General features: G+C 38.6%; 1 protein-coding gene across 1 annotated transcript; it reads left to right on the forward strand.

Annotated features, from left to right (window-relative positions):
- On the forward strand, positions 1-24,836 carry LOC133864926 (metal tolerance protein C4). The gene is made up of 13 exons (XM_062301371.1): positions 1-534; positions 653-707; positions 6,144-6,276; positions 6,396-6,451; positions 7,255-7,369; positions 7,511-7,568; positions 7,659-7,777; positions 12,717-12,836; positions 18,313-18,414; positions 18,498-18,570; positions 23,103-23,170; positions 24,224-24,287; positions 24,364-24,836. Exons 1-13 carry the CDS (start codon positions 264-266, stop codon positions 24,486-24,488), a joined length of 1,359 nt encoding a protein of 452 aa, XP_062157355.1. The 5' UTR covers positions 1-263; the 3' UTR covers positions 24,489-24,836.
- The last annotated feature ends 249 nt before the right edge of the window (positions 24,837-25,085 follow it).

Consider the following 25,085-nt stretch of genomic DNA (forward strand, 5'->3'; position numbering starts at 1 on the left):
AAATAATAATAATAGTAATAATAATAAGAAACAAAGAAAGAAAGAAATTAATTAACCCACGCAGGGATATTCTGCAAGGGAGAGAAGAATCTCTCCTTTATTCAATCAGACCTTTGGAACCTCGCTCGTGGAAGAAGCCTGAAAAGCTGTTCACCTGCAGCACAATTCTTCTTTGTTTGTTTGTTTGTTTTTTTTTTTTTTTTTTTGAAAATGGAATTGTAGGGGATAGCAAAAACCTGACACTGCAAATAGTAGTCAATAGCATGCAGAGAAAGGCGGAGCCTTGCCTTAATCTTCTCCTCCTTTACCTCCGCCGTTGCTCCTCCAACCAACACCAACACCAACTCCAACGCTCTTCCTTTCATTCCTTCCACTCTCGCACTCTCTCCCCATTTTTACCCTCTCACCCCTCCCACCGCGAAAACCAGAGCAATAGCTCCACATTTGGTTCCTCGAAAAGATTCCTTTTACTCGGATTGGTTTCCTTGGACGGCCTTCGCCGTCCCGGTTACCATCAATACTCCTCCCATCGCGGTAAGTTTTCTCTCTCTCTCTCTCGCTCTCTTTTTCGAATTTAATCGTATGCGATTTTCTTTCAAATCAGAGATTTCTGTTTTAATTTTAAGAATGGACTTTCCTTTTTTTGGGTCAGATTTTTTTACGAGGGCCAAACATGCGAAGAAGATTGAAATCAGTGATCAACACAGGTAAGAGTCTTGCCTCCTTTTCTGGGTTTTCCTTTACCTTGCTCGTCATTTGTTTTCTGCATTGAAGATTGGAAATGTTTATGTTCCTAATTTGGTGAAGCTGGGTATTATTTTATGGAGAGTAGTAGCATATGTGGAATTTCAATAATGACAATATGAATAGTTGGGAAAAAATTGTACAGTTTGTGGGTGTAGTTCCTGTTCCTAATGACTGCACAACAGATGTGGGACAAGTTCAGGATATCTTGAACCCCAATATCATTATTTAGCATCTAATATGAAAAGATGGAAGCTACGGATAGAATACAGCTATTGATGAGAAATTTATAAACTCTGCTTACTATTGGCACGACTAACTGCTTTAAGATACATTCTCGTCACTGATCTTACGGGTAGAATATTATCAATGGTGGGGCTCTCTGTTCAACTAAAAGATCTTAGCCTTCACTGACCAAGAGAGGGCCTCAGGGTTTGACCTCAAATTTATCAAAAAAAGAGTGCTAAATATCAAATTTAGTTTCGTCTAAGCTGATTATGTTCTTTCCCTTCTTATCCATAAAGAGACAAAAGGTACCCCCCCGTCCTATATCGGTAAGAAGCGGGAGTAGAGTTGGTTTTATAAGTGCCACACCTCCTCTTCCAGTTAGCAATTGCCTAGAAGTTGTAGGTTTGTAGGTCCCGCTTATTGGCCTTCTCTCTCTTATTCAACTTCACTTAAGCCAATTTGTGTTCTTTCCCCTCTTACCCAGAAGAACATAATAATAATAATATATTTTTTTTTTCATTTTTATAATTGATTAAAAAAAAAATCTAGATTCTAGACATTGCAAAAGAGTCAAGGAAAAATATTAATTTGCCCGGGATGTTGAGAGAAACTGGAACCTCTTCTCTGAAATTAACATTGAATGTTTTATCTACTTGGATATTGCTCCATTGCAGCCATTAGAAACTTAGATGATCTTATAAAAGAGGAGGGGAAGTTGATTAGTTCTGTATGGATTTGATGTCTACAAGGCGATCCGGGATTGGGAGCTTGAGTCTCTTGTAGCTTCCTCGATCTTTTATACTCTTTTGAAAACCCATTGAGAGAGACAGATAAAAAATGTTTTGGCCCCCAGCACGTAATCACATGTATGAAGTGAAGAGCTATTACAATACATTACAATCTGGAGAGTCTTCCCCTTTTCCCTGGAAGAGCGTTTGAAAGGTAAAGGCTCCATCTCGTATTGCTTTCTTTACTTGGACGGCAGCTTTGGGTAAAATCCTTACGATTGACAACTGTAAGAGGTGGGGACTTACCCTTGTCAACTAGTGTTGTCTTTGTAAAAAGAGCAAGGAGATCGTAAGCCATGTTCTCATCCATTGCGAATTTACTAGCGAGATATGACACTTGGTTCTCATTTTATTGGAGTCTTGTGGGTCATTCTAGGCAATATTCTAGAGTTACTTAAATGTTGGACGACGCAAGTGCGGAGACAATCCAAAGAGGTCATATGGAAACTCGTCCCTAATTTACTTATGTGGAGCATTTAGAGAGAAAGAAATAGACGTCTTTTCGAGGACCGCGAGTCTAATGTGTTGCAATTAAAAGCCGCATTTTTTAGGTCCCTTTTAGATTGGGCTGTTACTTTTGTTCCTGATTTCTCCTCTAACCTTGTAGATTTTGGTAACTTTTTAAATTTTCGACCCCAATAGAGTGGTCACTTCTTTTGTATATTTTTCGTGTACGCGAGCTTTTCTTCTTTTTCAATAATTTTTTTTTTGATAAGTAAGAAACTAATCTCATTTAAAAAAGCGTAAGACGCCCTTTAGTACGCTGAGAGTATACAAAGGAAACACCTAAGTAGAAAGAGAAAAAAGGGTGAGAAAGTCAGCAAAAATAAAAGACAAAGGGTAAGTCTCTCATTGACTTACCCTTGTCAACTGGTGTTGTCTTTGTCTTCAAGGCTCCTTTATTATTGAGTAGTAGGTTGTGCTTTTTCGATAGAATTAGGGCTTTGACAAAGTTGTGAAGAAAAAAGGGAATTCTTTGGAGATGGATTCGAAAGGTTTGAGCTAGAAAAAGAATTTAACATGCATACGTATATTTAGAGAAAAGAATTTAGCGGACCATTTAGATATTTGAGTCAGAAATGTACCCCTGACAGGCACATGCTTATAAGGCTATTTATTCTAATGCTAAAAGGACATTTTTTTTTTCCTGTTTGATGCTTGCCTGTATTGCATAGAATGCCAACAATTTTAGTCCACATCTTTACAATCTAATCCTTTTGTTTTTGTTTTCTATTTCATATGTTTATTCTAGTCAACGAGCGGTCACGACTGCATTGTGGTGCAACTTCCTTGCCTTTTATATTATTCATAATATATATATATATATAATCTTTTTTGATAACTAATGAACCAATCTCATTGAAAGCGTAAGGCACCCCTTAATACATTGGGAGTATACAAAGGAAACACCAAGAAGAAATAAAAAAAGAGCAAGAAAGACATCAAAGCTAAAAGACAAGGGTACAAATAGGCCATAGTCCAAAGGTACAACGTATGGTAGAAAAATGATAAAATTTCTCCAAGGACCTTTCCAAATTGTCAAAGCTTCTATTGTTCATTTCTCTCCAAAGGCACCAAAAGAGGCAAATAGACGCCATTTTTCACACCATAACACTCCTCGGCCTTCTAGAGGACCACCAACAAGCAAGCAAGTCGATATCCCATTTGGGCATAACCCAGGACACCCTGAAACGACTGAAGAAAGAACTCCACAAAGTAGAAGCCACGTCGCAAGGAAGAAGAAGATGATCCACAGACTTACCAGTCTTCTTACACATGTAGCATTTGTCTATTACGATAACATGTCGCTTCCTGAGATTATCCAGGATAAGAATCTTGCCAAGAGCCCCTGACCACGCAAAAAAAGCCGCCCTTGAAGGCGCCTAAGTGCGCCACACACTTTTCCAGGGGAAGCGGCTACCTCCAAAACATGCCAAGGAGCAAAAGAATGACTTGACCTTGAATAAACCTTTTTTGGAGGGGACCCACCACAACTTGTCTTCTCTGTCTCTTCCCACTCTAACTGAATGCAGCGCCTGGAGAAAAGAAGCAAAAGCATCCACCTCCCAATCGTGTGCCTCTCTAGTAAAGGGTTGGTCTGTTTGTGGGTTCTTTCTTGTGATGGCTACGAAAGAAGATTATTAACTTTGTTTGCTGATATTTTTGCAAGCAATGATGTTTAGGATACGGGCTCCCGTTCGAAAGTGGGTAAAAAAGGTGTGAGCGAAATCAATAGTCTGTTCAGCTCCATAATTAAGATGCGCACTGTGGTAGTGATTCTCATAGTAGAAACAAGGGGAGGGTTCTAAGAGGTTTTACATGAAACCTAGGTTGATTTCATGGAACGCCAGAGGGTTAAATCAAGCTGGCAAGCGCTTGAAAGTCCGAAATCTCTTAAGGCAGTGGAAGAAGATTATTAACTTTGTTTGCTGATATTTTTGCAAGCAATGATGTTTAGGATACGGGCTCCCGTTCGAAAGTGGGAAAAAAAGGTGTGAGCGAAATCAATAGTCTGTTCAGCTCCATTAATTAAGATGCGCACTGTGGTAGTGATTCTTATGGTAGAAACAAGGGGAGGGTTCTAAGAGGTTTTACATGAAACCTAGGTTGATTTCATGGAACGCCAGAGGGTTAAATCAAGCTGGCAAGCGCTTGAAAGTCCGAAATCTCTTAAGGCAGTGGAAGGCAGCCATTATATGCTTGCATGACACTAAATTGGAGCTTATTTCTAGCAGTATTGTTAGAAGCTTGTGGGGTTGTTAGTTCCTCGACTAGTGTCATCTTCCTTCTAGGGTGTTCGATGGTATTCTGCTGATGTGGGATAGGAGGGTTGTGGAGAAGATTGAGGTTTGTGTGGGGGAGTACGTTGTGGCTTGCTCTTTAAGAACAATTCTCTTACTTGGGCTTTTGTGGGGGTTTACAGTCCTAATAACAATTCTCTTAGAAGATCTTTATGGGAGGAATTGGCTGGCCTTCTTAGCTCCGTTGAAAGACCATGGTGGAGAGTAGTTGTGGACTCCAAATATGGCAGATCTTGGGACCCAGCCACGCTGGAGGGACCACCAGGGGTGAGAAACTGAAATGCCAGAGAATGCAAAAGGCCCAAAGGAATCGGCTCAGCTGGGATGTCGGTGGATCCAAGAATTGTCAGAAGCTGTAGAGAAGAAACCAGCTCAGCTGGGTCGCCGGAAGCTGAAGAATATGTGGCCTCCGACGTACCCAAGGCTGCTTGCCGGGAATGGAAAGGAGAGAGGGTCGTCGGAGACCCCGCTAGGAGCTAAGAAGGCCAGCCAGTAACTCCCTTGAGGCACTAAGATGGAACCGCTTCTTCTCCTACCCTCGAATTCTTCAAGTACTAGGAAAAAGCCATGCCTGTTGGAGCATTGCTGAGCGGGTTGGTTTGGGTGCTTTTAGGGTTTTTTTTTGTATTCAGGGGTTACTATTGGGGGTTTCTTTTGTTTTGTGAAGGTTTCTATTATGCTTGTTAGGGGTTTTTTTGTGGGTTCCTTGTGGTTTTATTGGGTTTTTTATGTGGGCTAGCTGAGTTGCTTATGTGTATACATCCTGTGTACTTAGGGGCGCCTTACGCTTTTTTAATGAAATTCTTTTACTTATCAAAAAAAAAAAAAAGGATCCAGGGGGTAGCCAAGAAAGGATTGATTCCATAAGACTCTAGAATCTTTCACTGTCACCAGATCATCAAAGGACTTGATCAGCCAAGCTGTCTCGTTTTTGTCAAAGAGGATGGACCTCGTCAATCCTTTACATCTTTCGCAGATCCTTAGTCATGTTGCGCCTCCCACCACCGATAAATCGAATTCCTTAGACTCCACGAACCACCATCTCAAGGACCTCATTCTCCTACAACCTTTTATTGTGTATATGAGAGCAATAACATTGAAAACTTACATAATACATATATATATATATATATATATATATATATATATATATATATATATATATATATATATATATATATATATATATATATATATATATATATATATATCTCTTAAAGGCTCCCTTCTTATTGAGTAGTAGGTTGTGCTTTTCCGATAGAATTAGGGCTTTGACAAGGTTGTGAAGAAAAAAGGGAATTCTTTGGAGATGGATTCCAGAGGTTTGAGCTAGAAAAAGAATTTAATATGTATACGTATATTTAGAGAAAAGAATTTAGCGGACCATTTAGATATTTGGGTCAGAAATGTACCCCTTGACAGGCACATGCTTATAAGCCATTCATTCAAATGCTAAAAGGACTTTTTTTTTTTTTTTTTTTTTTTTTTTTTTTTTGAGTTTGATGCTTGTCTGTAATGCATAGAACGCCAACAAATTTTAGTCCGCTTCTTTACGATCTAATCCTTTTGTTGTCTTTTCTAGTCAACGAGCGGTCACAACTGCATTGTGGTGCAACTTCCTTGTCTTTTCTCTCAAGTTTGGGGTCTGGTTAGCAACCTCTAGCCATGTTATGTTGGCTGAAGTTGTGCATTCGGTTGCAGATTTTGCAAATCAGGTACACTTTTGAGTTAGTCAGCCGTGCTCTTTTGAATATTCGTGTTTTTGATTTGTTACTTTGAATTTAACTCAATTTATTGATTATTGAATGGAGACTAATGAGTGTTCACTTTGTAGGTGCTTCTTGCTTATGGTTTGAGTAGTTCAAGACGTGCACCAGATGCTCTACATCCGTGAGTATATGATGCTTGAGCCACCTATGCCCACCATTAGTAACTGTATTTTAAAATCAGATTTATATTTGCAGGCTTTACTTTGAAAGGAATTGAAATGAATGAAATTAATGTGGGCCATTCTCTGGAAGTTTTGCACTCTTGCATCAAAATTTTACGTTCTTTTCTCTAGATCTCCACCTAGAACTAGTCGTAGCTTCTTTATTTTTCATGTACTATACATGAGTTCAATTGACTGAACAAATTGATTAACATTCTGTTTGGAATTAGAAATGTTGAATGCGCTTATGATTATCCTGTTACATCATTAATTCCAAATGATTATTTTTAACACATCTGAAACGTTATTGCATAGAGTGGCCAGTGACTTTTTTTTTTCTGTTTCAAAATTACACTCACATGTGCACAGGTTCATAGAGTAAAAACAAAAATTATAATTCTTATTCTGTTTGTTCTATGTATATAAGCTGAAATTATAAGGGAGTAGAGAGGTGAAAAACTTAGAGTGCTCAATTAATTATGATGTTAGGGGTTTTGGTTCTAGTTGGGGCAAGGCAAAAGGGCCCTTGCTGTGATGTATTGTTCTCTAGGTTTTGTGGGCTGGTTCCTGTTAGGGTGCTTGGGTTTCCTCCTGTTTTTGGCTTTTGCGGGTTTTGTTTTATTTCTTTCTTCTTTCTTTTTCTGTTTTGGTGCCCTTGTTGTGTACTTTATGTATGCTTAGGGGCGTCTTTGTGCTTTTTATAAAATTTATCTGACTTACCTATAAAAAAAAAGGCTGAAATTATTATTTCATTGTTGTACAGTTATGGATACTCCAAAGAAAGATTTGTTTGGTCTTTGATATCTGCTGTCGGTATCTTTTGTCTTGGTTCTGGAGCTACAATTGTTCATGGCTTTCAGAACTTGTGGACTTCACAGGTACTTGTTCAAGTGAAACTTTACTTGGCAACTTTTCTATTCCAAAATCTCAAATCTTCTCTGTTATAAATTCCTGGTTCTTAGCTGTTGCCTTGTTAAATCCACTTGTAAATTGTTAATAAATAAGTGTGTCTTCTTCAGCCCCCTGAAAATATTATGTATGCAGCTCTGGTGCTTGGTGGTTCATTTATTATTGAAGGTATAACTCATTGAATTATGGTTTTATATGTAGTTTCACTTTTTGCCTTCAACTTCTCCCCCCTTAAAAAATAAAGAATCTTTTCTTTAGGTGTTTCACTGGTTGTTGCCATACAAGCTGTCAAGAAAGGTGCAGCTGCTGAGGGAATGAAAGTGAGAGACTACGTCTGGCGAGGTCATGATCCTACATCTGTTGCAGTAATGACAGAGGTTATTTATTGTGCTTTTGTCACCATCAGTCCTCTAACTAGTTACAGTTTTTGTTTTTCTTTTCAGGATTAATATGAAGGTTGAAAATATCATAATAAATAAAGATAATTAAAGAATAGATGAGTAAGCAAAAGTAAAAAGAAAAAAAGAAGAAGAGATTGTGGTCTATTTGGAGACATACAAATTGACTGTTTAACGGGGTTGAGCCATCTGTGATTGATCCAAAATTGCTATTCCGAGAGCCGTATAGGATTGGAAAATTGCTTTTGGGAATTTTTCTTGTACTTCTTTCTTACACTTTCTTGATTTGTGAAATTTCATATCGTACTTTTTGAGGTGAAACTTATTTTGATATTCTCCTTTGTTAATAAATTTCTTGTTACTTATGAAAATGGCACATGTAATTATAGACCACATAGAGATCATTATAATTGTTCATTGTTGAAAATTGGCTAATATTTGCAAACCCTATAGGGTTTCTACAAGATCCAAGTCATCCCCAAATATGATTGTTCTGTTACTTCTATTTATTTTACAGCAAAAAATCTGTATTGACTTATTTTAATAATGGTCTAATTAAAGAATCAACTCTTATTATTCTAAACCTGCGACTTAAATTGCTTTAGCATTGCAGAGAAGCCCAACAAAAAACAAAAGGTCACTAAAAGGGAAAACATATTATGGCCATTAATCTTGAACGGTATCACACATCTTTTAGTCTCATACATTGTGAGCATTAAGTCTTGTTCTTCGTTAAGGTGCTATTATTTTTATGGACGTATTTGATGCAATATCCTTATTAGTCTGATCAATCAATTCCTATTCATGATTTGATATCCTTATTAGTCTGATCAGTCAATTCCTGTCATGTTTTGATATCCTTAATAAGGTAAAAATATCATATATGAATGAGGTATTTTGTTGAGCTTCAGTTGCCATGGTCTTTGGACCAATGGTCCTCTCCCATAAAGAAGTGGTGGAGGGTAAGCTCACAGGTTGAATCGTGTCAAAGTGTATGAACTTAAATATGATTTGGAATTTTGGGCTGTGGGGTTGTGTCTCTGTCCTTAAAGTATTTTGGTCTTCCTTTGAGGGCTTCCTATAAGGCCAAGCATATTTGGGATGATGTGATTCAGAAGATAGAACATCGGTTCACTAGTTGGAAAAAGTTGTATTTGTCTAAGGGTGATAGGATTACCTTTATCAAGAGCACCCTATCCAACTTATCTTTTTTTTTTTTTTTTTGATAAGACACCCTATCCAACTTATCTACGAACTTCATGTTCCTTTTTCCTCTCCCAGCGAGTGTTGCAAACCATATTGAGAACCTCCAGCGTGATTTCTTATGGGGGCTAGGTGATTAGTTCAAATATCACTTGGTGAGATGGTCCAAGGTTTGTACTCCGATCTTTGAGGGAGGGTTGGAGATTAGGAACTTGCTGAGGTTCAATCCTGCTCTCTTAAATAAATGGCTTTGGTGCTATGGCTCAAGAGAGAGGCTTGCTGGAGGGTGGTGGTCGACTCTAAATATGGAAGTGCATGGGGAGGGTGGTGTTCTAGTGAGCCCAACAAGGCGTATGGTATGAGTTTTTGTTGCGATTCGTGGAATTTTTTGGAGGTGCCATTTAGTGGAACATAAGCTTTACTAAATCAGCTCATGATTGGGAGTTGGAAGCCTTTGCCTCGTTCTACAGGGTGTTGTATTTAGTGAGAGTGAGATGGGAAGGAGATAACAAGATGTGGTGGGTCCCTTCCAAAAAAGGGTTGTTTGGTGTTAAATTCTTCTACAGTGTCATGGGTTGTCATGATGGTGTCCGTTTCCCTTCGAAAAGTGTTTGGCGAACTAAGGTTCCGTTGAAGGTGGCCTTTTTTGGTTGGTCGGTGGTACGTCATTGTGGATGATTGGTGTTGTTTATGTAAAAGGGATGGGGAGTTCGTGGACCATATTTTGCTTCATTGTGAGGTTGCTTGTACAATTTGGAATGTGTTCTTCAGTTAATTTGGGTTGTCTTGGGTCATGCCTAGACGAGTAGTTGATTTGTATGCTTGTTGGTGGAATGCTGGCAACACTCGGAGTGCTGTTGTGTGGAAGATGGTGCCTTCATGCCTTTTGTGATGTCTATGGAGGGAATGAATGATAGAAGTTTTGAGGGCCATGAGAATGTGGAGGAGATTAAGTCTCTGTTTTTCAACATATTGTATCTTTGGACACCTACTTTTGTTTCTCCTTTGGTGATTAGTTATAATGATTTTCTTGTTCTTTTTGCCCCTACTAGCTAGACGGCTTCTCTTGTATACTTCCTGTGTATCTTGGGGCGCCTTATGCTTTTAATGATATTTCGATTACTTATATAGAAAAAGAAAATGATTGGGAGTTTACAAAAGTTGGTTTTCAAATGATTCATTGGAATGAAAGACAATTTTGAATCCGCTTTGTTTACGAACAAGGAAGCTATAAGTAACGCAACTATGAATCTCATGGAGAGTTTGATCCTAGCTCAGGATGAATGTTGGTGGCATGCTTAACACATGCAAGTCGGATGGGAAGTGGTGTTTCCAATGGCGGATGGGTGAGTAATGCGTAAGAACCTGCCCTTGGGAGGGGAACAACAACTGGAAACGGCTGCTAATACCCCGTAGGCTGACGACCAGAAGGAGGAATCCACCTAAGGTGGGGCGCGCGTCTAATTAGCTAGTTGGTGAGGCAATAGCTTATCAAGACGATGATTAGTAGCTGGTCCGAGAGGATGATCAGCCACACTGGGACTAAGACACAGCTCAAACTCCTACAGGAGGCAGCAACAGGTAATTTTCCGCAATAGGCGAATGCCTGAGGGAGCAATGTCGCGTGGAGGTAGAAGGTTTATAGGTTGTGAACTTCTTTTCCCGGAGAAAAAGCAATGATGATATCTAGGGAATAAGCATGTACAAAAGCCTATCGGATTTGATGATGGGTTTGAGCTGCACTAAGCACTATTATCATAGTGCGAAACCTTCATTATAGGGGGTCACCTGACCCTAGGGACACGGGTCAAGGTTTTCACCGGCCACGCCGATCCCAATTTTTCTCACAGCAAAAAAAGAAAAAGAGCTTGGCTCATTATTTTGGAGTGGGCTTCACTTTGTTAAGGTAGCATTTATGCTTCATATGACTTGAGCTGAGCATGAGCTTGAGCTTTTTGCATAACCACTGTATATTTAACAGCCTATGTTTTGGGTAGCCTTAGTCTGTACTCGGTTTAAAGCAGCTTTTGCTCTCTTTTTCTCTTTGTCGGGTCATTATCTCTTTTGTTTTCTAATTATCCTCTCCCTTCCCCTCGCAGCCAAAAGGAAAAAAAGTCTAAGAAAGGGGAAAAAAAATAAAAAATAAAAAATTAAAGTGACCTTGATTTTGGGGCTTTGCGTAAGTTATCATGCATGAGAGGCATAGTTGAGGAGGGCTCATTCACCTCATGTTAGCTTAATAGGTGAGTTGTTCAATGCAGTTCTTTAAGAAATAATTTTTAGTCCCTTTTCTGAGGCATGGCTTCAACACCAAAACTCTAAAGCCACTTATCTTCATTGATTTATAGACCACAATTTTTTTTTTATATCGTATATTCGTTCAAATGAATGTCAAGGCTATGCAGCTTATGAGTGGTTTTGAAAGAAGTGGATATATATATATAAAATGGTATATTTTACATTTAATGGAACAAGTTTGAGTTGAATTTTGAATTTGCTATAATGTTTCTCCCATGCGTTCTTTGCTTTTCTTTAGGTTCCCACAATACAGATACGAATCACATTTTTATTCACACCCTATCTCTCTCTCTCTCTCTCCCTCTGCCTCTCTCTCTCTCACACACCCACACACGTTTTCTACCTTTTTGTTATCCTTTTTTTTTTATAAGTAAGAAGAACTTTATTAAAAAGAAGCGAAAGGCGTCCCTAAGTACACAGGAACAACCAATGCTAACCCACAAAAACCCGCAACACCAAGGCCCCAAAACACAAAAGAACCAAAAAAAGCTACAAAAGAATCCAACTAAGAACAAGACTACCCACAACCCGTCAAGGCACAACAAACCTACAACATGTGTGCCTTGCCTTTCCTACGCCTAGAGGGATAGTTCGCGTCACCATAGTTGATGGAACTATGCAAATTTAGAAGCTCCCTTTTCCCTTTAGACTTCTGACGCACAAGAAACTGGAACTCCTCTTCCATGGCATCCCGAATAGCCAAAGCCTCCTCCCCAAAATCCCCATCCATCACCCAATCTAAGGGCAAACCATTCCAATAATCATCTTCATCCTCCTCCCACACCACAATCTCCCCGTTATGACCAAAACCAACTGGCCAATTCCGAGATTGGGAGAAACCATTAAAGCAACCACTCGAAGGGGAAGGACCTACCACCCCGCCATTGTTGACCTCCTGAAGCGACACGGGAGGCACTGATATCGGGGGAAGGTTGAGAAACCCCTTCCTAAAAAGGCCCTGATTCACTGGCGTCACTGACTTCTTCATTGAAGGAGGCTTTGCCGTCTTCTCAGCTGGCGGCTCTGCACCTGAAACCCTCTTATCAACATAGCCAATTGACGTCTTCACGGCTTCCAGTGAGTTAGAAAGAAGCACATCATTCCACTTCACAGAATGCCCTTCCTTCAATTTTTTCGCCCTCCTGTAGTAACACTGAAAAGGCTTAGAAACCACCACAGGGAGGGGAGAACGCAGCTTCTCACCTAAAAAAGCTGCTCCAGTGAGAGACGGAGAGGCCGAAAGGGGTTTAGTTGTCTATGCTGATATGCACATGTTGTCTTTGGTGCAACTATTATTTAAAAAATAGAAATGATTTGCAATGATTAGTCTACCTATCTATTATTATTCTTTAATAAGTATTGTAGAACACATATTGCTCAAACTATATTATGTCTCTTAATGCTTTCTAATGTGCAGGATGGTGCTGCAGTTACTGGTCTTCTCATTGCTGGAGCATCGTTGGTTGCGGTGAATAGCACAGGGAATGCAATTTATGACCCTATAGGTTCAATAATAGTTGGAAATCTACTTGGAATGGTATGTGATGTGTCTTTCTCATCAACATTTATGCATAATTTTTTTTAAGGATAACGTATTATTGTCCTCAAGCCCTAGGTATTTTAGTTTACCTACTAGCTTGAATTGGTTTTGGGGACATGTAGTCTCGTTGAAAGTTGCTCAAACTCTTCTTGGGAGCATGGAATGAGTTATTTCAGCATCATAGTGCCTAGCACTTGAGCTTGGCTTGAGCATTTTCTGTAAACCCACTTATCCTAAACAATTTAAGCTAATAGGAAAAAGGTGAATTTAATCATTTAATTAAAATTCTAACATTCTCCTTCATGTATGGGCTTAAACTCTCTTTCAACAAGTAAGTGCAACACGTGAAATATATTTAAACTGAAAATGGAGGGTAAATTGTTGAATTAGAGTTCAGACTTTGAATGCTCCATAAATTATGGTGATAAGGGAGCATCCTCTAGACAAGGGAAAGGCAAGACTCACACTTTCTAGCGTTGAGTGCCTAGGGGGTTTTGGGCTTTGCTTGTTTTGTGGGTTTTGGGTATGAGGGCTTGTCGGGTGTGTAGATTTGTTGGTGTTCTTGTTGTATCATTTGGGTTGCTTCTACTCGTTTGGAGCCTCTTGTGTATACTTCCTGTATACTTAGGGGGGCCTTACGCTTTTTAATAACTTACATTACTTATTGAAAAGAAAAAATACCACGTATCCCAAAAATTTAAGCCGATAGGAAATAATAAATTTAATCATTTAATTAATATTCTGACATTTTTTCCAAATCTTCTAACCTTAGAAAGGTTTGATAACTTGTGATTCAAACCTCTAACACCATCTTTTTGGCTAACCTAACCTTCTCCATCCCCCAGGACCAACAAGGGGTTCTAAGGCATCTTCACCTCCATTAACTATGCCTTTTGACCTGATCTTAGCTCTAGTCACCCTTGTAAACGATTGTGGAAGAAGCCTTAGTTTTCATTACATCATATTCTTATTGCATTTCAAGGCATTGGAAGCTTTACATCACTTAAAAAATAAAAACAAGTATATTAATTTTTAGTAAGTAGAATAATAAACCAAAAAAAGAAGTGTTTCCACAGCTTAATCCAACCTTCCACTGAAATTTGGAGGCTTGTCACCTTCCATTTCAACATGATTTCAGTTAGAAACTTTTTAGTTTATTGTGAATTTCACGGGATCAGGAGATATGCTATGTTGCTTTTAGGAAGTTCTTTGATGGATGAACAAGATCATGCCTCAACTTAAGTCATTAAAGGTTGACTCTCTGGGATAGGACTAGCAGTTGAGATAGGGTTAATTTAAGGGTGTTTAGAATGCTGCTATATAAAATCTGCTCATGAATATATGCCATATAACTTGAATACAAGGATAAAACTCATTAAAGTGAATGTTAAGTATAAAGGCAACAAAAAATATGGATGTGTATGTTTGTGTGGAGGGTATTTCATATAAAGCATAATCTGGGGTGAAAATATTGGAAAAGATTCTTGTTGGTCCCCATCACCTTTATACACTACTAAGTCAATACCGAGAAGATATGGGTATCGTTGAATCTTTTCTATTCCTGTGGCCTTGGTTCTCCAAAAGTAAGCACTCATAGGGCCGACCCTTTCATAGACCAGAGTTTGATGGATAATAGTTTATTAAAAGAGAAAGGCAAAGTCCTCATACGAGACAGACAACCACCCTAAAGGTGTCCAAATCTTTGATAAGTCTTTCAAAAAACTCTGTTCTCTCTCTTCCCTCTCTTCGCTCTCTCTCTCTCCTCTAGTAGCGGAGCATGTAGGGGCGTCCCGCTAGGGTTCTGATTCGGCTTGTCGCCTTTGAGCGCGACAGGCTCTGATACCTTGGGGTAAAGTCATGTTGGAGTGATTCTGGGCTGTTCTCGGTTCAGATCGTGTTGTTGTCGGAAGTCTGTGTTGAGCTCTTGTTTTGCTTCTAGATATTTCTAGAGCCATAATCTTTCCAGGTTTTTTTCAAGGATGTAGACCCTTGTATAGACCAAAGGAGGCGTGTGGGGGCACGTCTAGTGTGCTCCCTCGTGGTGGCTGTTGCGTGAGACTGGAAATGGAGAGATGGTTCTTCGTGGAGGCTAAAACCTTTGTGTTCTCGATGGTAGAAGGTGCCTCGGTGTTGCGGTGGGAAGAAAGGAGGAAGGGCTTCTCCAGTGTGGTGTTTTTGGGCTCCCAATGTACCACATGGCTGGCTTCAACGGTGGTGGAGCTAACGTGGCTCTTTGGTGCTAAGGAGTTTGTCAAATCCTTTAAGGAAGGACCGAAGGTGCTCATCGTCCAGAGTGGTGGTAACAGTTCCGGCCGGTTCTTGGAGGTGGCGGTTTACAGAGTAGGTGGCCGGAATGGGCTCATTTTGATCCTTGAGGGTCGTGAAGGGTAGGGTTGGTGCTGTTTTGCCACCGAATTAGGTAAGGTGAAGTTTTTTGGAGCCTTGGTTGGGTTTGGGTTTGGGTTTGGTAATTCTTTGCCGGCGAAGAAGAATAAGGTTCCGCCATGGTTGGCTTTAATAGATTTTGAAGTTCAATGCTTTCTATTGATGTTTAGTAGCGTATATAAAGAAGAGAGATTACATGATCTTTGGGTCAATTACAACCTACCTAGAGTTTGAATTACAAACATAAAACCTATCTAGAGATTTGAATTGAAAACAGAATTCAAACACTATATTTGAATTTACAGAATCCTATCTAAAGATATTATCTATTAGCTAGGAGTCTTGTATCTGAGTTTGTTGAAGGAGTTGAACAGTGACTAGTGTTTTGCACTAGAGAGGAGTCTTCACATTCAGATGTATTTGAACATGCTGATATTGTTTACAGCCCCCCGCAAGCTAACGGGGACGGAACAAACCATAAGCTTGTCACGTAAAAATGAAAACTGAGCAGAACTGAGACCCTTAGTGTAAACATCAGCAAGCTGATCATGAGTGCTAATATACTTGATGGAGATATCACCATTGAGCACCTTCTCTCGAATAAAATGGTAGTCGACTTCAATATGCTTAAACCTAGCATGATAAATGGGGTTAGAAGCAAGAGCACGAGTGATGCAGAATAAATTGGACCTTTATATTTAAAGTATTAGCTTTATTTTTATTTAATTATGGGCTTGGCCCAAAGTTAATCATATTAGTTAATTTAATTGACGTGTAATCCAATAATGGGCCTGGCCCTTAGTCAAATTAGGATTAGGATTAGGGTTAGGGTTAGGGTTTAGTCTATGAGTCTATTTAAGCATAATTTTCATTTGTAATAGACAGTTTTATGATGAATGAAAAATATTGATTAATTGAGCGTGTGCTGCCATGTTTTCTCTCTATTTTGTCCATCTCCTTTGGCTTTCTTCTCTCTTGATTTCTATTTCTTTTTCCTCTTTTTCTGCTTCTTCTTCCTCTTAATTTCTTACTTTATTTCTTCCATTAATTGTCCTACATCAATTCCTCACGCCAAAGACCCCACATCACAGATAAAGGACCCTACTTCCAAATTTGCTTAACTTGACCATGATCCAACGAATTGCCCCTACTACTCAACAAATCCAGCACCTGTTGCGGCATAACCCACTCCACCCCAAACAAAATAAGAAAATAGCTCCATATATCTCGTGCGACATCACAGTGAAGTAATAGGTGGTCAATGGATTCCCCACTCTTCTTGCACATACTGCAACACTCCACCACAACTATATTTTGCCTACACAGATTGTCATACGTCAAGATCTTTTCTAGAGCTACTGTCCACACAAAAAACGACACTCACGACGGGGCCTTAACACGCCAAATACTCTTGCAAGGAAATGTGGACTACAACTTTTACAAGTTCCCTTTAAACTGATGTGGTAGTCCATGTGGCACTTACCATGGTAGCCACTAAAATGTGAACTATCATGTGGCAGTTGATACAACACCGCGTTTACAAATTGATGTGATATTTCACGTGGCACTTATCACGCTAGCCATTAAAACTGAGACTATCTTTTCACCAAAGATACGACCAGCTCATTGTCTGTGGATGTTGTCCTACCGCCACTTGAGTTCCCGGAGTGTTGCCATGGAAGCACAACTTTGTTCGTGCCAAGAGAGGAATCAAAGAGGGTCATCACCTTCTCCAATGATAGAAGGTTTGAGGACCATGAGAGGTCGTTGGCGGAACTTGAGTCATTTTTCTTTTTTACCCTTTATACTTGGATAGCTGTGTTTGTAGCTCCCTGGGAGCATAGTTTTCTTAATTCTTTTGTTTTTTTCTCTCCTCCTAGTTAGGTGTTTCTCCTGCATACTCTCTGTGTACCTAAGTCAGCATTTTTTGCTTTTAATGATATTTTGATTCCTTATTAAAAACAAAAAAAAAGTTGTAGTACTCCAAGTATTTTCTATATTTTAAATAGTGTTGTGTTAAATACTAAGTATTGTGGTATCATTCTTACTTTTCTGCCACTGCCTATACCTAAGTAAAACATGGCTTGTTGCAAGTGAAACACGTGCTTCAAAGGAGTGCCTCTTTTACATCCTTCCATGTAAAAGATGAAGTCATCAAATGATAACCTGCTACATAACCAAGGCTATGAACCTTGACTGCTTGATAATTGTCAATACTCAAATATGGGATAGATTGCGGGATATATTCTTGTAGCAGCATGTATGGGTTCAAGCCATAATCGATAACTTTTTTTAATGTGGAAACTATGTTCCAGGTTGGCACTCTATGTGTATAACTGCTATCCACTATGTTCCAAGTTGGTGCTGATATATAGGAGTGCTAGTGCTATAGATATGTTAATTTGTTGATATTAGGCATAAAATTTAGGGCCAATGTTTGAGCCCCGACCCCCCCCGCCAAAAAAAAATTACCTTGATCTTGCGCCTAAATTTAATACCGTAGAAGAGAGTTAAAAAGATTTAGAAGACAATCTTAAGAAGAGACATATCCCTACACCATAAATTATGGCAAAAACTAACCTTGTAGCCATCTCCCACCTCAAATTTGGTTTGGTTAGAGAACTTCTACCCATTCTTCAATAAACCCTCGCCATATGTCTCAATTGGCTCATTAGAACACCATCCACCCCAAGACATTCCATATAAACTAAAGAATACATCCCATAAGGCAATGACAACCTCACAATGAGAAGAAGATCGTCCATGAACTCCCCGTTCTTTTTACGCATACTGCACCTACTCTCAACCACGATGACAACTTTGGAGGAGCTTAAATCTTTATTTTTCTATACTTTGTATCTTTGGATACCAGCTTTTGTTTCTCCTTTGGTGATTAGTTATCATGATTTTATTGTTCTCTTTTATCTTTTTAGTTAAGTGTTTTCTCATGTATACTTTCTATGTACCTATAGGCGCCTTACGCTTTTAATGATATCTTGATTACTTATAAAAAAAGAAAAGAAAAAAAGTGTTACAATTATGTAATTAGTTTAAACGTAAGTGTAATTGAACTGAGCTTACCTTGCAGGTGGCTATCTTTCTCATCCAGAGGAATCGGCATGCTTTAATCGGTAGAGCGATGGATGACAATGACATGGAGAAGGTTTTGCGTTTCTTGAAAAACGACCCGGTATTTCTATACTAATGATTTTACTTAATTCACTTCGTTATGTTTGTGTTTCACAGGTTTGAAAAAGGAAGTTTTTCTTGTAGGTTGTAGATGCTCTATATGATTGCAAAAGTGAGGTTATTGGACCTGGATTCTTTAGATTTAAGGCTGAAATAGGTGACTATCCTGCCATATCCTATCCCTTCCTAAGTTTTAAGGTTTTGCTCTTCAATCTGCATTTTGTTATCTTCACTAATTTTTCCAATATTCATAGTGTTGAGGTGCCTGGCATGTTAAAAGGTTGATGTTTGTTGATATCATCACATTGGTGATGTAATCGATAGGTTGTGGACATGGTGACATCACTGACATGTATATATAATGGAATATCAAAGTTAAGGAGCATAGTGTGGTGGTTACTTGGTTGATTTCTGTTTATTCTAGGGTTTGTAAAATGAGAGGCAAAGCATATCACCTTCCTCTCACTATTCAACTATATATATAGGAAAACCAATATAATGGACTAGTAACTCTTGTGTGGTATACTTTATTACAAGAATGCCCTTAACTTTTATTACAATAATACTTGGTAACACTCCCCTTAAGTTGAAGAATATATATTCTACAATTGTAGCTTGAAACAAATAAATTCTACAATTGTCGCTTGAAACAAATAAATTCCAATCAATTATGGCCCAAAGACTACTATAAACATATTTGCAATTTGGTCTTCAGATTTCATAAATGGTGTAGATATATCTTCAATCAGTATCTTATCTCGAATGAAGTGAGAGTTAACATCAGTATGTTTGGTCCTTTTATGAACTAGCGGATTGGAGATGATGTGCAGGCTTGATTAATGGACTAGGAATTAAGAGCTGGAAGACCAATTTCGTGAAGAAAATGTTATTACTGCATTATCTCACTGGCAGTGTGACCCATTGCTTTTTACTCAACTATACTAAATTGCGCTGCCATTATCTATTTCTTATTCTTCCATGTACCCAAATTACCACTTAAATAGGTACAATAGCCAATAGCAAATCTTCTATCTAAAGGGAAGCCTGTGAGACGCGGAATTTAGATCTCAATGCTCACAAAGAATTTAGACCCCAACGCTCACAATCAACAATTGTGCAGGAATTATGCTGCAAATAATAAATATCAAACCACTACGAAACGTAGAAGCATTCACACATCAACACACTAGAATTTTGTTGGCGAAGTCGAAACCTTTTGAATAACACATCAAAGGTAAAACCATTACAAGACAGCCAAATCCAAAAAATCAACACTAAAAAAGATTCAAGTACAGGCAAAACACACTTTCAACCATTTGTAATGGTTTAGACAATCTGTACGCATATAAGCACCAGCAACCACAATAGAAACACCCAACACCCACAATCAGTGGCTAATTTGGGGCACTACATCAATGAAAACGCAAACAATCTCCATGGAAAATCACTGGGCAGCTCAACAAGAAGAGAATCGATCACCACACACCGCAACCACACCAACCACCAGCATGGTGATTGCCAACCACCATACACAGCGACAACTACCCTGAACAAATAAACATCTCATGGTGAATTGACCACCGCAGCCGCCACAATTGCAGATCTATTGTTCACCACACAACTGTGAGTCACAGGAACGGCAACACCCACGAGGACAACAGCGACAGCATCATGGTCTTCATGATGATGATAGCACCATCAATCTCCAACTAGAGCATCGGGTATGATGGTTCCTGACACTCCCTCATGCATAGTGATGCCCACAAGGGAGGCACTGCACAGAGAAAGATAAACCAAGGAAAGAAAGAGGGCTGGAAAAGAGATTGAAATAAAAATGATGAGTTCCTCGAAGACAAAAAAAAGATAAAAGAATATCAACCTAGGATTTTACTTTAGGGTTTGTAAAATGAGAGGTAAAATATATTATATCCTTCTCACCGTCCAGTTATATATGACAATGCAATGGACTAGGATACCCTTGTGTGGTATACTTTATTATAAGAAAACTCTCTTACATTTATTGCAAGAATACCCTTTCTAACAATTTCTAGATGTACTAGACCTGACTTTTATATATATTAAAATACTATTGCTTAATATGTGAGCACTTTCTTTGGAATTTTCTGAAGTTCCATTGGGGATTGCTTAATTTTAGTAGCTTTTATTTAACAACAAAATGAAGAATGACGTAATGCAGAGGGGCGCAACTCTTATACACGGGAAGTAAACAAGAAGAGCCCCTAAAAACCCCTTTCTCCTCTCCTCCAAGCGTAAATCCGCCACTTCAGACTTCGCCGAAATGAAGAAGCGTTTGGCTTCCACAGAGAAGCACCGCTCCATCCTCTGGAAGCCTAGAATGCTAGGAGAGGAAAAAACCCTGTTTCCATACCGGCGAGAGTTCCTTTGGAAACACCTATCAAAACCTAGCACCAAGATACTGTAGATGGTTCGGTGAAACTAGAATCGATCAGGAGAGGAAGGGGGCAAAAAGCTCACAGAAAGGGGGCAAAAAATTTCTCACTTTTTTATAGATACTTTTGAGAACTTACAAAACTAAAGCCAATACTAACCAATGGCTCAACAACAAGAAGAAAACTAAAAAGCAAATACATAATACTAATTACAAAGTGATCAAGGTGGATCTTTGCCACTAACTATTCGAATCGAAGGAATAGGAGATGGAGAGGTGGGAATGCCGCCAGTTGTTACCCTGGCTGCGGCCCAATGTGCTACATAATGAGTACAAAAGTTTGCACTTCTATCGATTTTCCTTGCAGACCAGGAACAATCGGGAGGTATAGAGTCAAGAGTAGAATAAATAGTCAAAGAGATACGCCAATCTTGAGCAAAAGTTGGATCTTGAAGAGCCAAAATAACGATTAGAGAATCACCTTCTATAATAAAATGATTGAGACAAAGTAAAGAGGCCAAGGAAACCGCCAGCTTAGCTGCTAATGCCTCTCCCATATTTGGATGACAAGGTTGGTTGACTTGGGTAACTTGCTGAAGGATTTTTCCTTTATGATTCCTACAAACAGCTGCTTGTAATGAGAAAGAATCTCGAATTGCCGTATCAAAATTAATCTTGAAAATAGACGGCGGTGGAGGAATCCATTTTTCTACAACTGAAAATGTTTGGAACTGTTTTCCAAGCTACTAAATGTTCCATAGAGACCTTGTTTACATTTCTAGATAATTGGAGAGCATCAAAGGAAATACCATCATGAAAAGCTTTGTTACGGGAAAACCAGAGAAGATCACATGTCACAGTTGCAAAAATTTGGAAGTAATGGTGATCAGTTTTCGGGATATTGAGAACCAACGCAGGAGAAATAATGACTTTGATCCAATTTAATATATTTGGAAATTATAGCACTGTTGAATCAAGAGGCCAAGGTGAAAGTCTCCATATGACTCGGCTATAAAAACACGCAAAGAACAAGTGATGTATCAAGTCTTCACCATCTTTGCAGAGAGGACAACGAGATTCATGAACAAGAGGTGAAAATATGGAGCTAATACATTCCCGAGTTGGAAGGGTTTTTAGTTGTACCAAACTGATCTCTAGGTTATCTAAAGTATCTAAAAGATTCATGGGGTGAGTTATTGGTCCAAAGTTGTCTTTGCCATCAGTTGTTTGACAGAAAACATTAGATGCACACATGGATCCATGTCACAACCAATCGCCGATTGACACGTGACATCGGGGATTACTCGGCCTATTATAAAATTACTTTTTTACCCCTAAAATAAAAAAGAAAATTAAATAATTTTTTATTTTTATTTTTAAAGAAGAAAGAGTGGCCGCTCCTCACCGAGTGAGGGGTAGTCTCCCCTCATAGGGGGCAGATGGCACCCCTCACTGGTGGGGGGTGAAAAATGTAATTTTATAATAGACTGAGTCATTAGCCATGCCACGTGTCAATCAACGATTGGTTGTAATGTGGATCCACGTGTGCATCTAACAGTTTCTTTAAATAGCTGATGACAGGGACCATTTTGAATAGTTAGTTTACTGTAGGGATCTTTAAGATATTTTTGATACCTTGTCCCTAAAGGGTAACTCAATCGGTTAGGGATCATGCCTCATGAAGTAAAGGTTACTAATTCAAAGTTCCCGTTCCCCCTCTTCTTGGGGACAAAAAATTAGTTAAAAAGAGATTTTTGATACATTATGAATCAGTTTGGTCAACTTTAAACCCCAGAAACTAAATAAGTAATTTTTCAAAATATAATAAATAAATAAAAATAAAAAAATTAACCCCTTGGCCATTGCACCACGTTGAAGGACGGACTTGGATGATGGGTTTATAAGGTGCCTATGCTAGAGTTTGGGGGGGTGGGCTTGGGCCTTCTGCATAATTGGCTTCATCTATACAACCCCACCCCCCCCCCCCCCCCCCAAAAAAAATATATATATATATATTTCTATTGTACTTCACTTTTTTTGGATTAAAAATGAATGAATTAGGATAAATATCTGTACCATAATTTTTTGTGGACTTCAATATACTAGCACATGAATTGCAGTTAATCTCGGTCTGCTCTTTCTTTTGGAATCTTGAATTAATCCGTTCTTGCTTGCCCTTCCATTGGTCTGACCGCTTATTTTGAATCTCTCAACTGGTATAATGGTATTATTATTGGTATAACGATGTAATTTGATGGTGGCTTGCTGGTATGGGACAGATTTTAATGGTGTGATGGTAGTGCAAAATTATCTAAGTAGGACCGGACGTGAAGAGTGGGCCAGACAGGTAAATCATCTTAACCTGGGATTTTTTCATGTTCTGTTGACTTTTCGTAATCCATAGTTCCATTGAATGGATTTGTAAGTATGTCAGTATGGCCATAGTAATTCTTACACTATATTCTTTATGTTTACATGCTTCAAATGTGGATATAAGTTAATCTTGCCAAATCATATTATTCAAGCTAACTTCTTCAGGTTCATTTCTTTGAATTGGAATGCATGCTAATCACTCATCATCATCATTATTCATGCATTGAGATTAGTACACTTAATTAGGTTCCTGGCTGCAGTTGGGACACATCCAATCAATAGCTTTGTTCTATGTCTTTCACAATACAATAAATTTCTGCACTGCATGTGCTCTAAAGTCTATGGAATGAATGCCAAGAAGCCAAGAAACAGACTATTAGTTTGCACCAAATGAATAGGTTCTTGTCTAGTGAAACAATTTCATATAGGTGTGTGGGTGGGATGAGGGGAAGTGTATAGTGTTAACTTCCACAGAGATCCTCTAAGCCTCATGGAAACAACCAATCTCTCATGCAATATCTAGACATGCTCAGATTGGAGATACTTGTTTCAAAAGCTGACTCTGTTGGTCCCAGCAGTTTAAGCCTTTAAGCCTCTCATTAGACATTCTTTTGCTAAGTGCCTCTCATTGGACTCGTGAAAGCTTTATATGTCTTCACAAACTTACTTTTATAAGAATGCATACAATGGGATGGCATAAGAAAGAATGCTATCTACTATGTATTTCCTCTTAAACTAAGACGAGATCTAATCCTTGAAGTTGGAATCAGTTTGATTTCATCATAACTCGTGAAGTAAACATTGTTGGACATTTTTGCAAGTTATTATCCATGTCATGAAAGTTATTTCATGAGGAATATTGTCTATTAACAGATTCTCCTTTGACTCGAGTAATTTTTTGTCGATTAATCGTGAAAATTATCTGCCTATCTTTTGGGGCAAGCAAACCACCCCCTCCCCTTTCCCCTCTTTGTCTCTGCATGTGTTACCATGCATATGCATTAGCTGACTGGACTTGATGGGACAGTTTCGTCAAGCGGCAAATGACAAGAAGGATGATACTGCACTGCTCAAGATCATGTCAAATTATGGTATGCATTTTGACGAGGAATAATACTTTTAAAAGTTGCAATTACAACATGCTAAGAACTTTGGGTCGCATCGCAGGTGAGGAAGTAGTAACGGCTTTAGGAAGTGAAGTGGATAGGCTAGAAAAGGAGATCCAGGAGCTTGTTCCTGGTATTCGGCATGTTGATATTGAAGCCCACAATCCAACAGGACCATCCCCGTGAATCCACTTTTTTATACCTTGATTGTATTCTTTTTATGATCGTCAACAATTTTAATGATATATCCAGAATTGCCAATAGGTAATCGACAAGTTATCCCACCTTTTAGCTTTAGAACAGTTTTTTTTTTTTTTTTGAGTGGCTTTAGAACAGTTAAAGAATGCCTGAACTACTTCCTCTTCAACTGAAAAAATGAAGAAAAAAGCTGCTGTAATAGAGGATTAATGTTTTTTTTAGCAGCTCTGTTCACTAAACTGACATTTGTACAGTGTTTTGGCGGAGACATTTCTGCAATACTTGTAATTTTTTTTTTTACAAGTAAAATTTTAAAAAAAGCACATAGGGGCACAACTCAAAGTACACATGATGTATATATATTATCACTTCATCACAATAATGTTCCTCTTACATAAATTCTTCAGAGTTAGAATTTTTCCTAAAGACGCCATCCACAAAAAAAAAAGCCTCTGAGAGGAACATTAACTTTTCAAATACTCTTTCAAGGAATAGATAATATCTTCTAGTAAGATTTCACTTCAAATGATTTCTTTTTCGAAAGAATCCAACAAATTGTATCATCTCCTTCATATCTTATTTTAA

The sequence above is a fragment of the Alnus glutinosa genome, chromosome 3 (assembly GCF_958979055.1).
Source record: "Alnus glutinosa chromosome 3, dhAlnGlut1.1, whole genome shotgun sequence".
Lineage (NCBI taxonomy): Eukaryota > Viridiplantae > Streptophyta > Magnoliopsida > Fagales > Betulaceae > Alnus > Alnus glutinosa.